The sequence below is a fragment of the Pungitius pungitius genome, chromosome 6 (genome assembly GCF_949316345.1).
Source record: "Pungitius pungitius chromosome 6, fPunPun2.1, whole genome shotgun sequence".
Classification (NCBI taxonomy): Eukaryota; Metazoa; Chordata; class Actinopteri; order Perciformes; family Gasterosteidae; genus Pungitius; species Pungitius pungitius.
Genome location: NC_084905.1, coordinates 13,130,193 through 13,149,221, shown reverse-complemented (window position 1 = coordinate 13,149,221; position 19,029 = coordinate 13,130,193). Strand labels below are relative to the sequence as shown.

The 19,029-nt window shown below is 42.0% G+C and overlaps 2 protein-coding genes across 2 annotated transcripts; both read left to right on the top strand.

Annotated features, from left to right (window-relative positions):
• Positions 1–129: 129 nt before the first annotated feature.
• ano2a (anoctamin 2a) lies at positions 130–14,692 on the top strand. The gene is made up of 27 exons (XM_062563166.1): positions 130–563; positions 2,922–3,095; positions 3,282–3,581; positions 4,419–4,514; positions 4,702–4,874; positions 5,210–5,264; positions 5,363–5,414; positions 5,530–5,585; positions 5,850–5,897; positions 6,422–6,486; positions 6,819–6,953; positions 7,053–7,213; positions 7,390–7,472; positions 8,173–8,247; positions 8,349–8,405; positions 8,899–8,973; positions 9,408–9,609; positions 9,816–9,927; positions 10,003–10,060; positions 10,147–10,247; positions 10,333–10,496; positions 10,597–10,749; positions 10,988–11,040; positions 11,919–12,097; positions 12,308–12,413; positions 12,900–13,470; positions 13,558–14,692. Exons 2-27 carry the CDS (start codon positions 2,949–2,951, stop codon positions 14,127–14,129), a joined length of 3,849 nt encoding a protein of 1,282 aa, XP_062419150.1. The 5' UTR covers positions 130–563; positions 2,922–2,948; the 3' UTR covers positions 14,130–14,692.
• A 509-nt stretch (positions 14,693–15,201) lies between these two features.
• cers3b (ceramide synthase 3b) lies at positions 15,202–19,029 on the top strand. Its single transcript, XM_037452464.2, has 12 exons — positions 15,202–15,354; positions 15,475–15,675; positions 15,778–16,465; positions 16,594–16,711; positions 16,883–17,001; positions 17,083–17,140; positions 17,443–17,493; positions 17,582–17,674; positions 17,812–17,940; positions 18,450–18,556; positions 18,654–18,807; positions 18,898–19,029. The coding sequence occupies exons 3-12, from the start codon at positions 16,293–16,295 to the stop codon at positions 19,015–19,017; spliced, it is 1,122 nt and encodes a 373-aa protein (XP_037308361.2). The 5' UTR covers positions 15,202–15,354; positions 15,475–15,675; positions 15,778–16,292; the 3' UTR covers positions 19,018–19,029.

Here is a 19,029-nt window from a genome sequence, read left to right as displayed (position 1 = left end):
TTATTATTAATATGTAAATGAATGGATTTATATAGAATTGTGTTTGTCTTTTAGTTGTTTGATGCATGTTTGCTTTTCAACTAATTATTGATGTTTTGGGAAAATACACAAATGTTTTATCCATCAATTAATCAATACAATATATATTTATATTTTTTTACTCTATGTGAGATAATGAGCTTATTTTTAAGAAAATACGTGTTGTTTTGGGTCTTGTACAAGGTGAGGGAGGTTCAGTTTCAAGTCTGGTCACTAAGCTTTCTTTCCTCTTTGGCTTGCACACACTCGATCACTCGCGCGCGCGCGTGCACGCAGCCACACGCACGCGAAGGCGCATGCAGAGACACTTGTCCACACCTGTCCATCGGTACGGATCACTGCCTCTTCCCCTACCGTAGGAAACGGTCAGTGGAATTAGCCGTGATGTGCTCGTGCGTGGTAAGCCACGGGAGCCGGGAGCGCGCGCGGATTGTCCCCCATCTCAGCGCCTCACCAGGCTGCGCATTTCACGCGTCTAGATGTATTAATCTCAACCGCGAAGCCCTGATCCTCCACGAGCACCGGTGAGTTACTCCTTCCAGTTTTCTTTCATGTAAAGTGTGATACTAAAAAGAGCGCAGTTCACATTCATCCCTCATGCAACTTTGAAAGTGTTTTTTTTCTTCCTGCATTTGATTTGATTGAGCGAGTGTCGTGCACTGTGAGCACTTGTTGTGCCTCCATCTCCGCTGGCTGCGGGCCCGCGTGGTGCTGAGGATGTTCTTATCTATCTGACCACCTGGTAGCAGGCAACTGTTGCGTCCATGATCGCTTAGTCAAAAATAAACAGCTGCTCTAGCATTAATTAAATGTATTACTTTCATGTGTGTGTTGATGATGAGATTCACAGACAGGTGTGTTTGATTGGGACTTCAAAGTATTGGCTTTGTTTGAGTTTTCATTTTTCTAGTTCAGGCACTAGAAAGCAAGCAGCTGTTAAAATGATAAAAGTGTAATCTTCCAGCGAGACAGTTGGCCAATTAGACAGTTCCCCAGGTGGCCTATTGCCCTGTTACCTGTGTAGGTAGTAGAGGATGCAGCTGATTCTCTTGCCCGTGCTGTTCAGCTTTAAGAGAGCTTTAGAGAACTTGGAAGCAGTAGCTCGTTCCTCGTGTGCCTTCTCTCTAACAATAACAAAATGTTTGGGCCTTAAAATTCAACATGATAAGTGAGTAAGAAATGAAAATGAGATGAAAACCAACAAATTTAATATAGCACAGTATGGTTTATAGTATATAGGACGTCGTTTGCAGAAGAGATTGGGCAGAATTCAATCACAAACCATCTTAGCTGGGTCCAAAAAAAGAGTTTTCAAAACAGTCTTTTTCAAAAAAGACTGGAATACACTTTCTTTTATTTTATTATGACATATTAGTTGGTTACTAGTTTTTTGTATTGATTAGCATGAACAGAAGCTGCAAGAATATAACTAGATATTGTTAAAAAATGTATCACGACTAATAAGTTAACTGCATCATGAAGCATGTGGCTAACAGCACAAGAACATGTGACCTACATTTGTTTTATGAAGGTTACAAGCCAAAACATTTAACAATATGGTCTTAATAATACTGTGTCCTGATTGGTCCAATTTTTACAGAACATCTCATTGACCGGCTGAATACTAAGAGACATGTTCTCTATTTCCACATGGCTCTATGTTTGCTAACACAGGGTAAACTGGGATTATTTTGTGTGTATGTGTGTGCATTTTTAAGGGGATTGGAGGATAAAGCAATCTGAATTTGTTTGTGTGTTCTTGTATCTGCATGTATAATGGATTTCCTCTGGCGACTATGACAAGCTGTTTTGAAACAGTTTTGGGACCCATATTGCATGCAATCCTCTTTTTCTTTCACTGAAGCAATAGTAACAATGTCGAGGTCAGGGATATATGCACCTTGGGACAAATAAATTGATCTAAAATGGGTGAAAGTTGTTTCTAATTTGTTAGCACAATGTACCTGGACTTAAGAAAGAGAAGCAGCTTTTTAATGGTTAAAGTATGGTCATTAAATGACACAATGCTCTCCCACATCAAATACATGTTGAGTAACATGTTCAAATTTAGGTGTAACATTTAAAACGACACAGGTTGGGCTCATAATAGTTCATTTATAATTTTGGTAATAATTCTGTAACAATAAATAATGATAATAATAATATTAACACTATTCTTTTTTTGTATATTTCCGATCTTTAGGGAGAGTTGATAAACCAAAACTGATGGACCGTCATCTCCTAAGAATGAGCCCAGGCAATAAATTACCCCAGGGGATTGTAAACTATGACGCCTGGATTGAACTGTGAGCTTAATCTGAGCCTACATCTTCAATTGGGGGAAAAAAAGACAGCTTAACTTTGGCTCACTCTGTCAAAAACAATTGTACTGTATGTGCTTTCAAAGGGAAAGTAAACTCAAATCAACTCAAAACTGATTGTTTAGCTGGCTCTATATATCTAGCAATAAATAACTTCCATAGGTCATCGTCAAAGTTTGAACATGAAAGAAAATGTCTTCATTCATGACAAAATGTAATGTTATTGGCTAAAATAGTTTTTCAAACAAATGGAATTGCTGCATCTAGAAAATATATTTATGAGATTATAAATCAGAGTAAAGGAAAGAAAGCTTTGAAATTAAATTGACAATTTGAAAACCTTTTTCCAAAGTGGCACTAATTGGCTTCCATATTGACCGGAAATTATCATTTTACATGTAGTTTTTTCCAAATTTTATTATTTGTAGATATACAAATCAGTGGCGACAAACACTGCCGACCATTGTGCTCAAATTTTATGATGCTGCTGGCCGGAGGAATGTTTCATCTGGACATCTTTTTGGAATACTGAAATGTATATATATATTTTTTTTCTTATAGCGACAGGGATGAAACGGAAAAGAGCGTATGCCTGTCACCACAGATATGAGTGAGTCATTGTCCTGTCACTCAGTGAAGCTTGTGTCATTGGCCCGGTCGCTGTCCGAGCTCGGGGCGGATGCCGCCAACGGAATCCCTATCACCCCCCCTGAAAACGAGGAGCCTCCTCTTCCGGTACGGACCCCTCTCATCCTGGAGCTTTAACATCCTGCTGTAATATGTCAGCTCAGCTTTCCCTTTTACCTGAGCAGACACACAGAGTGTTGTCCATTTGTCATGCTCTTAGATTGCATTACTCCCTAAATCTGGTACTTGTAACCCAAATTGCTTAATGTCTTTAATGATCTTTTGTTTGTGTAGGAGTCTGGCATCGATCTAGGCCCCGGGCTTTTTTTTGATGATGGCAAGAGAAAAGTGGACTACGTCCTTTGCTACAAAAAAAGGCGCGCATCCAGAGCCCGGCTCTCCATCACATCCAACGGGAGTATACCATTACCTGTGTTGGCCCGATTGGAAACGGAGGTAGAGTCTGGTGATGCAGGTGCACCTGCAGGAGATTTGGAGGAGTCAAAGCTCTCAGAGGAGGAGAAGGCTGTAATGAGGGAGGAGTTTGAGGCGGGTTTACTGGATGCTGGACTACAGCAACAGCGCGATAAAGAGGTGTGTATCTGCTTTCACCATGATTACTTTTCCATCTGCTGTACACTATGGGCCGTTATGGGCCAGATTGTAGGGCCTTTATTAGAGAGTGATTCACGAGGTGTGTGTGTGTGCTTACACATGATTGCACATTAGGGGAGATTGGTAGGTTTCATATGAAATGAATGGGTAGAAGGCCGGCACTCACTTGTACACAGTGTACTGTATCAGTATGTCTGTCCTGTTTGGTAAAATATGACTTTGGATAATGTTTTGAGAAAACATTTGAATATTTAGTGTTGTTGATATCTATATGCTCAGTTGTGTTGTGTTTACTAAAATGTTGTTATTGCTTATATTTTTACCCCTAATTTTAACATTATCAGTTCTGAATCACAGTTGTTTCATAGTAGTGCAGATTTCGATGTTCGTGGTACCACAATATTATACATTCCTCCATACAGGTTATCCTTAACCTGTGAAGTTCCATCTGCCTTGCATTAAGGTCATTACAGCAATTTCAGTGGCTTATCATGGCTTGTCCAAGAAGCTGTGAACATAATACAAATTAATAACTGGCTACATTGAGGTGGCTCTTCTCACTTTTTATACTCTGGAGATTTGGCAGTTGTTGTGCTTGAAATAATGGGATTCCACACAAACAAGCCTCATTAAAACACAAAGTAACATACTTGCAGGTTTAGGAAGGCTCATTTAGCTGCCTCATGCCAAGAAGCAGCAGCAATTACATGCAAAGACAAATAAGCCTGTTATCCAAATCTAATTTGAGATGTACACAGTGGTTGATGTTCAAATATCATGATTATCAATGTGTGTCAATGTGTGTTTTATATGCAGAGGGCAAATGGCCTAGGGTTTATTCGGCTGCATATCCCATGGCCGATACTCAGCCGAGAAGCCGAACTTCAGAAGATCAAAGTTCCTGTGAAAAAGGTCAGCGACCGATTACACACCGTGGTCTTTAATATTGTATACGATACGATATAGTACATCACACTCCCATTGGGATACTAATGAGTTGTATGTCAGACAGCTGGGACATGAATTGTAACTGCTGGTGAATTGTAGTAAGTACAACATTGTGTGACTGGGTAATTATTCCATGTTTTCATTTGTGCAGAAGTGTGAGCTGCGAAAGCGAATGGGCATTGCTGGACTATGGGATTCTATAATGAGAAAAGTCAACACACCGTTTCAACCAGATGTCCCCGACTTTGACACCCACAGAGACTCGCAGACACGAGTCCACTTCAAAACGCTCAAACACCCTTTTATCAGGGACAAGCTCCACCTGTGAGTACCCCGGCTGGGATGCTCACATGCTCACATGCACACGTGTATTGGAGTGGTATCAAAAATCTAACCCGCTTTAGGAGTCGCCCTTGGCGGAGACGCACACGCGTTTCATTTCAGTCATGGTCAATGATTTGGATAATACCCTGATATCTAAATGACCTGCAGGCCCTCTGCTTTCAATTGAATTCGATTTTTACTCTGCTTAGGATGACCAAACTATATGATTTAATAAACACTTTTATTGGGAAATACAAAAGCGATCCCACTACAATCCATTCATTGGGTGAACAAGTCCATTAATAATATTGAACAGATATTGCCATTTCTTGCAGGTACGACATCAAGTCAACAGATACTTTATTCGATAATGCAACGCGCAGTCGAATAGTGAGTCCACACACAAATATCAACAAATTTTACAAAGAAATTGATTCTGTTCAAATTGAGCTCATGCATCGTTTGGACTTTGCTTTGTTCATGTCTAGGTCGCTGAGATCATTTCACGTGTTACCTGCAGGCAAACCTGCCAAACCACCGGTGAGGTCTAACCTGCTCTGTTGTTATTGTGTCAGTCAGATTTCAGGCTGCTTGTTTCCGTATGCTATCGCTCTCAAGACTGAACCTGTGTGGCGTTTTGTCTTTGTGTCATTAGGAATCCACTCATTATTGGCTCGGGGTGTCTACGACTCTGCCTTCCCTGTGCATGATGTGAGTAATACAGACGTAGCCCCTTCACAGTGTGAACATAATTGTGTGTGTGTGACGACTAATGTACACAGAGTACTCTGTTTGTGTCAGGACAGGATCAGTTAGTCAACATACCTGCAGTGTGGATGTTTATAAAAACAAAGGGGGCAAAGGGGAGAATCAGAACCATCATAGTAGACATGTTTCCAATGTGTAAAATGTGGAATACTGTTAGTGAGTACATCTCTATGCAAAGAACCGGTCACTTTTTATTTTTCTCTTTAGGGGTCATTTACAAGGAGAGGACGTAAGGATCAACGAAATGACAGACAGGTGAGATGAGAGGCCTCTCTCGCAAATATATTTTCAACATAAATTAGAAAACAAATGCATCTGAATATGACACTGTAGTTGTAGTTTAGTGTGCTCCCGAGAAGTACGATCTCCTTGAGGGATGGTGAAATATTATGTATTTATATTTTTAAAAAGTTACTAAAACCTTTTGTGGCACCAGAGGAAGCTTTATGGAAACTGAGAAAAATGCTTCACTTTAGTCGGCATTGTCTAGCACAAAAAATATTTGGGGGTGGGGAGATAGAAAAGATCTCTTCTACCAATAACCCACCCGAACCGCTGAGCTAACTGTCAAAGCGGGTTGACATTCAAGGGAAAGTTTGAAATATGTAAATTGCGGCTGTGTGGTCCAACATAGGAATCCAAACTCAGTGTGGTTCTTTCTAAATATAGAAAATTCAAAGCTATGCTTTTTGTCCCAAAAACATGACATTGTTTAAAATATTTGATTATTAACAGATTAACTGTATTTATGTCATGTCATGTGCTTGGATGTCCTTCAGATCCTTCATGAAGAGTGGGCTAACTATGGAGTCATGCATAAATACCAGCCTGTGGACCTCATAAGGTACTAATCAAACTAGTAATTGAAAGTCAAGCTGGAGCTTCAGACTGTGATGCTCATTGAAGCCACTAAATTGTTTTTGGGGGGAAACAAATATAGATATGATTGAGTGGGGCTAAACAAATGAATATTGCTCTGATTTTGGTTCAATCATCTTTTGAACTTATGTGTAAAGGTAACATTTTAACCTCAGATACTGATCCACATATTAGCCAATATGATCCGGCCTCTAGCCGAGGAGATACTGTTTTGTGGCTAGAGGGACAAAAATATTTATATGTAAACCTGCAAACCCAGACAGTTTACATGTTGATACAATGGCTTTATTTTTACAGGAAGTACTTTGGAGAGCAGATTGGGTTGTATTTTGCCTGGCTGGGTGTTTACACTCAGCTCCTCATCCCTCCCTCTGTCCTGGGCATTATTGTCTTCCTGTACGGCATATTCACTGTGGATGCCAATGTGCCAAGGTAAGCGGATTAAAAAGCTCTCCCTACTTGTGTGTGTGTGCCTATCAAAAGTTTTTGTCAATTTACATATGTTTATATTATTGCCCTTGTGATTTTCAGCCAGGAGACATGTGATGACAACCTAAACATCACCATGTGTCCACTGTGTGACGGAGTGTGTGACTACTGGCACCTGAGTACAGTGTGTTCACTGGCCCGAGCATCGTACCTCTTCGACAACGGAGTCACGGTCCTCTTCGCAATTTTCATGTCTCTTTGGGGTAACTTAACAGCCTAGCACACTTTCCTGATCATGTTACCAGTTACAGTAGTTTTCGGTAAATAGACATCAACAACATGCTGCTACACTGCATGTTAATGTACTTTAGGGGGGACTTCGAGGTGAATCATTAATGCAATAGTATATTTGTTACTATATAATATGTTTTTTTGACAGCTGCCTGTTTCCTTGAGCACTGGAAAAGGCGACAGATGTGTCTCAAACACATGTGGGACCTGACGAGTCTGGAGGATGAGGAGGTACCAAAGTAGATTGAGCAATACTCTTCGGATCAATAAGCGCACACACACAGATTATTACAGACGAGCTGCAGGCAGAGCCTTCACTTGCTTTGTCACTGTGATTCATTGTGTCTGTCTTTCTGATTGTTGAAGTGCCAAGTCATTTAGAGTGAGAGCGTGAACCCAAAGGCCTGGGTCAATCCTGCAGATTGTTGTGTCAGAGCAGGGCCCTCACCCTAACCCACACATGTACACGTGGCAACCGATACATTAACTTCTTTTCCCTAGAAGGGTCTGTAATGGGATTGGTTTGAACGTAAAGCAGCTCTCTCTCTCAATCTCTGTGTGCTCCTGCTTTGTTTATTTATGTCTCTGCTGCCTGAAGGATCGAGTCCAGGTTGGAAAGTTTCTATACCTTAATTAAAGTACCCATAATCTGGTTTATGAAGCTCCATTACATGCATATTTATTTAGAATTTCCCAAAATGTAATTGTTGTTTATTTAGAAACAGTACAAATTCAGTCAATAATCACAACAAATGTAGTTTTTTTTTCAAATAAGAATACAGAGAGTTTGTAATTACTTTTGGTAGTTTTAACTAGTGACTGAAGCGACTATACTGTCGCAATATAGTTGTGGTTTTAATGATTTCTATTTGCACAGTGGGATCCCTTGTCTTAACATGTGCGTGTGTTCTTGTGCACGTGTGTGCTAAAGGAGGAGCTGAGGCCTGAATATGAAGAAGTTCTACAGGAGAAAAAAGCCAAAATGAAAGCACAGTCCAAGAAGAAGGTATTTTGTCTGATTGTGTTTCAGATACAATGGTAGTACTTGTGACACAGAAATGGTTGAAATGGACAGGTCACTGACAACTGTCTGTCGCTCTGTTGCAGCTGGCTCAGGCTGAGGATGGTGTGGATCGTGAAACAGACCAGATGCTGGCCTCGCAGGTATCACTGCACTGCTGGATTGGGACATTATGTTTACGAGGTTGCTAGTTGGAAAGGGTAGGGCTGTTACTCTGAGTTGACACTCCATGAAGGTAAAAACGGTCTGCTATACATCAAATATTAAAGTCTGTGTATGTTTTTTAGACATACTGTAGAAGAATTATTGCAGACCCCCTGTGTCTGCATGAGTTTATGTTGGTGCACCAAAAAGAAACCCCTTACGTGCAGTGGGTGGTTGAGTTGAAAGCTGCTTACCTTCCTGAGATTAGCCCAGATTACCGATGCAAGGGAGAAGGGGGAGGAGGGAGAGGAAGAAGGGGAGAGGATTTCAGTCCTTTCAGATGGCAAATGCGCACCTGCCAGACCTGTGTGCAGATAATGTACTAACCATTACGGCACATCACATACTAGACAAGCATTAAGTATTATAACAGTGTGTGTGTGTTGGTTTTATTTCTGTACACTCAGTTAAAATGCATATTCTTCTTGACAGCGAGAACCAGAGTCCCTGGACATTGAGGATCATCTGTCCGGTTATCTCATCAATGTGTCCACCTTACTGCTCCTGGTATTGCATTTAAAATCTTTTAATGCTTTCACATCACTTTAAATTCTGTCTTGTTTCTGGATATACCAGATATTTAATAGAAATCATCAATTGTCATGATATCTGTGATTCTTTGACGACATATATGGTTATTTATTATACAATTTATTTTACAAACGTTCTATATTGTGTCCATTATGTCTAATGTCAACAGTAGTGACACTACAAGCAACATTGTGTTATTGTGAGAAACAATTCCATATAATGATAACCGGTAAAACAATACAAAATTGGGAAGAATAACTCAAGATGAAATATTTTCTATTTCTTCTCTACAATAATGTAGAGAAGAAATAGAAAAAAGACTACTAGAAAGAGATATCTATATGAAACAATCATACACTATCATCATAAAGAATTGTCATTAAAGATAGATTTTCCATTGACCTTTTCAGATCTTCGTCACCTTCTCGGCAGTGGTTGGGGTGGCAGTTTATCGCATCTGCATGTTGAGCGTTTGGTCCATGAACCCCGATCCCGAAGCCAAGGCCAGCGTGAGGATGACCGTCACCACCACAGGCATCATCCTGAACATGCTGGTGGTTCTGGTGTTGGAGGAGGTCTATGGTGCGATTGCTGTGTGGCTGACGGAACTGGGTATAGTACTTAAATGATATGGACCCGCAATATTATACGACCAATGTTCCATTGGAGACCGAATGTGGCTGCGTGTTGCTGGAGTTCAGTGGCGTGACAGGCCATGTTATTGATTCAGGAGGCACACGAGTCGCGATTGTGACATACTTTTATGAGCAGGTGTGCTTTACATGATGTTTACATTTGTTGTGTCTCCTTCCCGATAGAACTTCCAAAGACAAAGGAAGAGTTTGAAGAGAAGCTGATCTTTAAGTCTTTCTTCCTCAAGTCCATGAACGCCTTTGCACCTATTTTCTATGTGGCCTTCTTCAAGGGCAGGTGTGTGTCCTTTTTAAAGTCTCACTGGGCTCAGTTGTCCTTTTTATCATGGAACTTGCTTCTCTCTTCATTCAGGTTTGGTGGGCGGCCTGGCGATTATGTTTATGTCTTTGGAGACTATCGCATGGAGGAGGTGGGCTCAGTTGGACACATGAGCGCTTATTCGTTGAGTGCTATGCGCACGCATGACTTGAGTACATGTGTGTTTTTCCCTCACAGTGCGCTCCGCCAGGCTGCCTCATCGAGTTGTGCATCCAGCTCAGCATGATCATGCTCGGAAAGCAGCTCATCCAAAACAATGTGTTTGAGGTTCTCATACCGTATGTATTATACATATAGAGATATTTTTTACTTCCAGGGTCACACAACACATTTACCAATAATTCATTTTTTTCTCTTTTGCAGTAAACTCAAAAAGATGTACAGAACAATACAGGAAGAAAAAGTTAAGAAAAGAGCAGCAGAGAATGAAGAGAATGCCACAGGAGAGAAGAGACCAAGGCAACAATTTGACAAAGATTACGCTCTTGAACCCTATGAAGGCGTGACCCCAGAGTACATGGAAATGAGTGAGTCTGTTTTAGTCTCTCTCTTTCACGTACCGAGTGCCCCACTGCTGCAATCCGATAATATGATTATTGATCTATGCGTGTGCATTCATATTTACAGTAATCCAGTATGGGTTTGTGTCTCTCTTCGTGGCCTCCTTCCCGCTGGCGCCAGCGTTCGCTCTGCTCAACAATGTCATTGAGATACGCCTTGATGCTGCAAAGTTTGTGACTGAGATCCGACGGCCTGATGCAGTGAGGTGTAAAGACATAGGTACAAAGACACACAGGAGTTCGTCCGTTCTGTCGGTCTCTGTGTGAGTGTGAATCAAGTGGAACTTTTAATCACTGTCTTTTCCTTTACTCCACTCTGCCCCACTTTTTTTGTTTCTATTTCTGTCTGTCACTTTTACACACACACACACACACACACACGCACACACACACACACACACACACACACACACTTCCCTTTCCTTCTCTTTCTGTTTTCATGCACATGCTGTCTCCAGGGATTTGGTACAACATTCTCTGTGGAATCAGCAAGTTCTCTGTAATTACCAATGTAAGTGTGTGTGGCTGATGAGTTTGTGTCTACTTCATCTGTGATGTGCACAACCATTTACCTCTTGAAAACAGTTATCTGTAACTAAATTGTGTTTGCATTCTGCCTGTTTGTGTACAAAACACATTGGGTATATCCCTCAGGTCTAAAAAGCACTTTAAAGGTGTTTCCTTCCTTATAAAACCTTTTCAAAGCAATTTTCATCACCTTCATCACAGTAGAACTTTTAGACACTTAGCAGAAGTCCTTTTATGGTGCATCCTGGCCCACTGGAACCGTTTATTGTGACAACTAAGTCAATCAATTAACGGTCAATTTCACCTGCACTTTTCTTTCTAGTGAGATGTCATGGGGGGGGCAGCTTTATTGTGAGGGCTCCCTATTTGTCACATTTCCTGAGAAAGTTTTGTGAGAATATGATATGTCGAAATATATGCTGTGAAAAAGGTCCATGGCCCCTTCCCCACTTACTTCCAGTGCCCTTGCTCGGGCCTAGCCTATACTGACTGAACTGAACCTCCCCAGATTTCACAGTTACTGCATATTATACAAGTGCAATTCTATTCATAGTCTCTTAATCTGTCTACAGAAATGTAAACACCTGGCAAAGTTTTACAAATTACTCGGTAGTGCTAGTAGTCAAATATTGCACAAGGTACCTTTTATGTATATGTCTTAGTCTCCCTAAATTATAATTATACAGTAGCTAAAATTAATCTAGGTGGATAGTAAGATATATGTTGAATATGGATATGAATAAACTTTACCGTATAAAGTGAAATATAGATGATGACTAGTCAATGTGCCAGAAGCAAGTGGTACAAAGTTAAACATCATAATCCAGTGTTGTCATTTCCACTACTTGTTTGTCTTCTCAGGCGTTCGTCATCTCCTTCACGTCAGAGTTTGTTCCACGCATGGTTTACCAGTACATGTACAGCGTAAATGGCACTATGAATGGGTACACAGAGCACTCACTGTCCTACTTTAATGTCAGCAACTTCCCGCCGGGCAGTGCGCCCACCACTGCCCTCGTCACCGGAGTCTCAATGTGCAGGTCAGAGTAACTCTTTTAACCCTAATCTACCTAGAGTTCCCTTTAAATCCTTTAGCCAATCCGATTAAGTCTTACTCTACTTAAACCCACACTTCTTATTTACAGTATTCTGGAACTGTCGAGCATGGTATTCATGCAGGAGTTTCACTGACAAGAATTATGAGATTTTTTGCCTTGTTATGTTAACGTGTGAGTGTATGTGTTTTTCAGGTATAAAGACTACAGAGACCCACCTTGGGACACAGATGCCTACACCTTCTCTAAACAGTACTGGTCAGTCCTTGCTGCAAAATTGGCCTTTGTCATTTTCTTTCAGGTAGGTCGAATATTTACAATTGTATGTTAATGTATATCTAAAAAGTTGTCTCAGACCCAAACCATATTGCACTCATTAGATAAATTGATTTTTTTTATATATTCACTTATTCTTCACTATTGTTTTATCTTTAATGCTGGCACAGACCTAATATAGAAGGAGGTATACGCGATGATCCAATGCTTCTATTTCCCAAATTGAAAATCTATATAGCTCACTGTTTGGCGCTTAATGAGATCATGAGATCATGTCAGCTACCATAAGGTCAGGGATTACTAAAGCGCAAGTCTGAAGCCTGCCACGACTAAATTACTGTATCCTATCAACTTAATAAGGTGAATACAACCCTGATACCAAGGCGGCTGCATCCCTGTAGATAGTCAAATAGTAAAGACTGTTGACCTACTTTAAAAAATAAGTTTCCTATTATAAAAATATTTAATTCTACTCATACATCGCAATACAAACTTCTCATTTCCCCTTTAGAACCTCGCCATGTTCCTCAGCATGCTGGTGGCCTGGATGATACCAGACGTACCGCGATCTCTAAGGGAACAGCTGATGAAAGAGAACATGATGCTGATGGAGTTTCTGCTAAATCAAGACCAAGAAGCACGTGCCAAGTCTCTCTCCCCAAAACGCTCCATCCCGTGCTTTAACGCCAACATAGACATTGTGGTGGAGGCACCACCGGAAGACACAGAGGCGCAACAGGTGGAGGAGGAAAGGGTTGAGATCAATTTGAATCAAACAAGGAGGAGCAGTGACAGTGAGCCAGAGGTTGCGAAGTCATTCGAAGAAGTTGAAGAAAATGGACAGGAAACGCGAAGAGGAGAAGGAAAAGATGAGGCTGGAGAGGTGAAAGTAGGGGAAATGGAAAAAGATGGTGATGTGAAGAAAGAGGATGGAAACGGAGAAAATAAGCAAGAGGAGGGAGAGAGAAAAGAGAAATTAGCTCAAAGAAAAGAAGAACAAAAGGAAGTTGATACTGAAACAGTGGAGAAGGAGGATTTCATTGTGGATCTGGACGCCCTCATGAGTGAGCTCGGGCTGTTAGGTGAGAGTATTTGTTGTCTACTATTTTGGTGTTGCTTCTGTCAAGAGATTGATTTTTTTCCTCTTTATTTGATTTCTTCTCCCATAGATGAAGATCTTTCATCGAGCACACCCAGAGATACACAGTTCCCCCGCTCAGAGTCCGAACAGCAATACCAAAAGGACCAGCAACCCCTGAGCCATCTATCATCCGAAACAGGCTCCGGGTCACAAATGACATCAAGGCTAATTGCTCCTCCTCCCAGAGAGCAAGGCTCGAGGGGAAAGGCCCGCTGTTGCACCCTGCCTTCCCGCAGCAAAGGGGCCGAGGCTCGCTACAGCCTGCCACGGCCGAGCCACTCCACCAGCCTCCCGAGGGCGGGCACACTCACTCCCGCGGTTCTTCTGCACTCCCCGTTGTCATCTTCATCCAACCCGTTCCCTCCCATACGCACACCCGTGTCGCCGCCCGCCGCGCGGTGCCCACCGGCCCAACAGCACAAAGCCCCCAGTGAGCTATTTGCGTTGGAAGGGCCTCCACCACAGCAGCCGCGCTCCAGGGGCAAAGTCCGGTGCTCCACCCTGCCTCCCCGACACAGAGCCGCTGGACCCGAGGAGCCCTCCACCAAGCCTAGCCATTCCACCAGCTTGACAAAGCTGCCCCCTCCTTTCCCCCAGTGAAGTGAAATGCAACACACCAGTATGAGGATCGCTGGAAGATAAGGGGAAGGCAAAAACTGTGGTAGAGGGAGGGAGGGGGAGGACTATCCAGATTAGCTTCTCCCATCTGTGCCTGGAGACCTCCGTCTGACCTTTTTTGTATTTGCGTATATAACACCTGGCATCTGAAGAGAGACCATCCAGATCAACTGAATGTCCTTTTCATCCTCTTAATCTTCATGGAGATGTTGCACCACTCAGTGGTTTAGGCCTGACCCGGACAATTCAGAAAAAGACCCCTTTGAAACTCTCGACAGCATGCTCGAAAACTTTACCACTTGAACTTCAACCTCTATTTGCGTTGTTTTTTTAGTTTTTTTTATTGTGTTTTGTTTTCACAGTTCAATAGCCACTGCTCCTCTGTTCATCAGCCCCGCACTTGCAGCTGTGCTGCCCTGTAGACCAGAGAAAGGAAATATATACAGCACAGCTAGCACAACACTAATGCTTGTAGCTTATGTTAATTCTTAGTTGTTTTGTGTACATAAAAATATAAAATGATAATAAAAGGACACATTTTTGATACCAGCATTTGTCTCTGAAATTTCGAGGTCATGTATTTAGTATGTTATATCAAGCAAGCTGAATGCAGTTGATGATACAAGAACAGCAACACGCCATTTATAACGTCACGGGTAAATCCGAATTTGGAGCTGGTCTATTATTGGGTTGTCTCTGTTGCCCCCCTCTGGTGTGTTGTGGATCATTTATAGATCAGTCAGTGTTGCATTACTTTTGTATCACTCTTTTCATTATCAGTATTTTCACATCAGATGTGAATTGTAACAAATCAGTAATATTTCCACATGAAGCCGGAGATTGGAAAAAGTTTAACGTAACCAAGGTTACTTGTTTTTCATTGGTTTGTTCGTCCCAGGCAGCTATTAGACATTAGAGAGTGGTGTTAATCTCTTTGTGCGGGAAAGTTCTTTCCTCTCTAAACCCCGAGCTGGCTCCTCCTCCTCTACCCCACCGCTGAATGGGGCCTTTGTGGGGGCTTCCCAGCATTCCAAGGGGAAATCTTGCAGGTGGAGGTATCTGTCCCACATTTAAATGACCGCTTCCACACCAGCAAGGGAGTCCAGCGGTGAACTTACTTTACCTTTAAAGGTCTTGCTGCAACTTCAAGAGTGTGATTACAAGTGCAGAAAGAGTGGGAGGGAAGGACCCCATCGATTCTGTGCAGGTGAGCGACCACACGCATAAAATCAACACACCATCAGGTGCATTGTTCAGATTAACTCAAGCATTAGCTCATGAGTAAATATTTGACTTTTTTCAACTACTTTTCATGATGTCTTTGAAGAATAGCTCCACGTCGGCTGAGAGACTGAACTGATTACAATCAGTATAAGTGACGGACTGGCCTCTCGGGCAGCTCCCTGTACATTTCACAGTGGGCTCCTGAAGGTGAGTGTGTGTTTCAGTGTGTGGACATGGGCAAGTGCATTCATTAATGGATGTATTCTCTAAATATTCTTCAAGGGACTGAACATTAAACCTCTTTGTAAGTATGAAACTGGAGATTTCAGTTAAGGTGTAGCTTTCTCAATATATTCGACTTAAATGGACTTTGTCACGCGCACTTTGTCTGTGTCCACCACCTCAGCTTCCCTCCTTTTGGTCGCTACTGGACAAGACTCCCTGAAGGCATGTATACTTTTTTTCCAATGCTGACTTATTAACTAACATTGAGGTTCAGGGACACATTAGTATGAATAATGCTGCATGCATACAATAATTTATTACCTTGATTTCATATTTTGAAGGTAGTTTTTTAACTGGTCAAATAGCGTGTTCGTACCTGCCCTCAATCTTGGGCAGAGTCCAGACAAAGGAATTTACTTCTCTTCTAATCTACCCCATTTGAATTTCCCCTCGCCCTTCTATTATCTTCCTTGCCCTTTGATATCTATTGTACTCAATCTCTAAATAACTCACTTCCTTAGTGACTGCCTGTGGCCACAGCTGAAAACTGGCCGACAAAGAAAGTGGTGTATTTTTTTGCTGGGAATCCACATGGACCAATTATTTTTGTTTCAGTGAACTCTCTTCTCTCTTGGAAACAAGTGGACAGTGTTCATTATTATACATAGAGATTCTTCTGGGGTTTTTTCCGGCAGCATGTTGCAGACAGTGAGTGAGTGGCTGTGGTGGGAGCGTCTGTGGCTGCCAGCGAACGTCTCGTGGACTGATCTGGAGGACAGCGAAGGCCGCGTTTACGCTAAAGCCTCTCAACTCCACGCTGCTCTGCCCTGCGCCCTCGGCCTGCTGCTCGTTAGATACCTGTTTGAGAGGCAAGAATGTGCAATCCTCTGGTTTCACAATTGTGTCACACGAGCTGTGTACAGTGCTACATATAGAACTCGAAAGACAAGGCTGTTGCCCCCCCGTTTACTGTAATGGCGATTGTGTGCTGTGGCAGATACCTGGCCACGGCGCTGGCTAACGTTTGGGGGATCAGGGACAGTGTGCGTCTGCCAGCGGAGCCAAAGCCCCTCCTAGAAAACTACTTTCGCTGTCAAGCACGCGCTCCATCGCAGGTATGAGAAAAGAGGACATTTCACTGAATAAAACATGTGGGGGCTTTGTTGCAGTGATCCTAATCAACAGTCATTTGGTACGTTACGTTTTGGTTAGATGATTTTGTGTAGTGTTGACAAGAATGTTGTTCTCTCGGGGGAATCAACTGGGTTGTCCCCCTTGTGTCTCAGGTTGATGTGAGGTCTCTGTGTAAGAAGACCAGCTGGTCGGAAAGGAGAATCCAGGTGTGGTTTAAGAGAAGGAGGAACCAGGAGCGCCCAGGGCTTCGGAAGAGGTTCTGCGAGGCGAGGTGTGTGTTTGATTGTGCACTGACGTGAGAATAAGTGTCTCTGTGTAAATATGTAACACTATTGTCATTGTCTGTCAACAGCTGGAGATGTGTTTTTTATACTTTTGCATTTGTCTATGGACTCCTAGCTCTCTATGATGTAAGTAGCTCTGGCTCAATTGAAGGTTTTTCAACTATCTCTCTTGCAATATCAGTCTCTTGTGTCAGTAATTGTTTTTTCATTTTCTTTTCTACTTTTATTTGTTTTGTGTGTATTACTCTCATTTCACTGTTACGTGCAATGTGGAAACCTCCTAGTCTTATCACATGTCTCTTTGAGCTCGAGGGTTATCTTACAGGCAGACAAAGATATATGAGGTCGTTGGCTAACATTAACCCTTCTCAAGGCGGACCCCCAGCCGTCCACACACATTTATTTCCCTGTGTTTTTGTTTGCTGAAGAAACCATGGCTTTATAACCTCAGGGAGGTGTGGGCCGGCTTTCCTAGACAGGTAAGTGTTTTTTCCCTTGCTATCAGGTTGCCTTTCGCAATATTACAGTATGCAAAAACCTGAGTGTGTGTGCTATGTGTCCATGCAGTCCATGCTGCCATCTCAATACTTTTATTACCTCTTGGAAATGGGATTCTACCTTTCTCTGCTCCTCAGCCTCACCTTTGATGTGAAACGGAAAGTGAGTATGGTATTGGTGTGTTGTTAATCAAAGTGAAGTACTACACACAAACCAAACCATTTATTTCCCTTCAAAGTTATAAAGATGCAATACATTCTGGATGTGTTTGTGTCACTTGCACTGCTGTGTTTGTGTAGGACTTTAAAGAGCAGGTGATTCATCACATAGCCACACTGACTCTTCTGAGCTTCTCTTGGATTTCAAACTACATTCGTATCGGAACCCTTGTGATGGCAGCTCACGACTCTGCTGACATCCTGCTAGAGGTCAGTGCTTACATCAGTGCATGTGCAAGCTAATCTGCGTGATTTCGCGTGATGCCTGTTATTTTGAATGGTCACAACGTAGGATTCTAAAGCACAATTATCACATCTTCAAATAAAAGTGTAACAATTTGCTTCCCGAGGAAATAAATGCGGTTCAGCCGCTGTGTCAGTAGTTTGTTGCAGAGCCTAAAACCTGTACTCATGATACTGTAGATAAAATCTACAAGACTCAAACAAGTAGGATGATCCACTTGTACAGCCCCTCCATGCTGCATGAACATTGACTGCACATTGAACAGCAGTAATCTGGAAGGAGGTTACCATGCCCCACCATATATTTAGTAGGTCCAGAGAAAACAAATCCCATTCATATTCACAGGTAATAGTTTTTGCAAAAATGTTATACACTAAATGTGTACATAAGGTTCATAGAGCAATTTTATGGTGGACTATGAACTGATGTTTTTATACAAGAAAGTAAACATGTTTTTCTTGTTTTTATATCACAGGGTGCAAAGGTATTAAACTATGCCCAGTGGCACCGGACTGCTAATGCCATGTTCGTGGTGTTTACAGTTCTCTTTATGCTGACAAGACTTGTCATTTTCCCTTTCTGGTAAGTGTGGGAAATGAAGGATGATGCATGGTGACAATATTGGACTAATGTGTAAAAAACAAAGAAGTCATGACTTACATTTGCGTGTCCTCTACAGGCTGATTCACTGCTCGTGGGTGTATCCAATGGAGGTGTTTGCGCCCTTCTTTGGCTACTACTTCTTCAATGTGATGTTATTGGTTCTTCAGATACTCCACCTCTATTGGGCTGTTCTCATATCACGAATGGCTTACAAGTGTATCTTTAGCAAGGTGTGTTTACAGGGGTTTATATGTTAAATATCTGTATGAATTAAAAAGTATTTTCAAGGTCAATTTCTCTGACATGTCTTCATCTTGTAGCTCGAGCGTGACGAAAGGAGTGATGAAGAGGAGGATGACAGTGACTCACCGAGGGAAAGAGACCACAAATTAAGTCACAAAAATGGAACTGGAGCCAGAGACAGGGCCAATGGCCACTAACACGTATGGACA

Coding starts and splice junctions, on each gene's coding strand:
- ano2a (XM_062563166.1), top strand. CDS start 2,949: ATGCCTGTCACCACAGATATGAGTGAGTCATTGTCCTGTCACTCAGTG. Junction 3,096..3,281: donor ACGAGGAGCCTCCTCTTCCG/GTACGGACCCCT, acceptor TTGTTTGTGTAG/GAGTCTGGCATCGATCTAGG. Junction 5,265..5,362: donor ATGCAACGCGCAGTCGAATA/GTGAGTCCACAC, acceptor GTTCATGTCTAG/GTCGCTGAGATCATTTCACG.
- cers3b (XM_037452464.2), top strand. CDS start 16,293: ATGTTGCAGACAGTGAGTGAGTGGCTGTGGTGGGAGCGTCTGTGGCTG. Junction 16,712..16,882: donor AAGCACGCGCTCCATCGCAG/GTATGAGAAAAG, acceptor CTTGTGTCTCAG/GTTGATGTGAGGTCTCTGTG. Junction 18,808..18,897: donor ACAAGTGTATCTTTAGCAAG/GTGTGTTTACAG, acceptor TTCATCTTGTAG/CTCGAGCGTGACGAAAGGAG.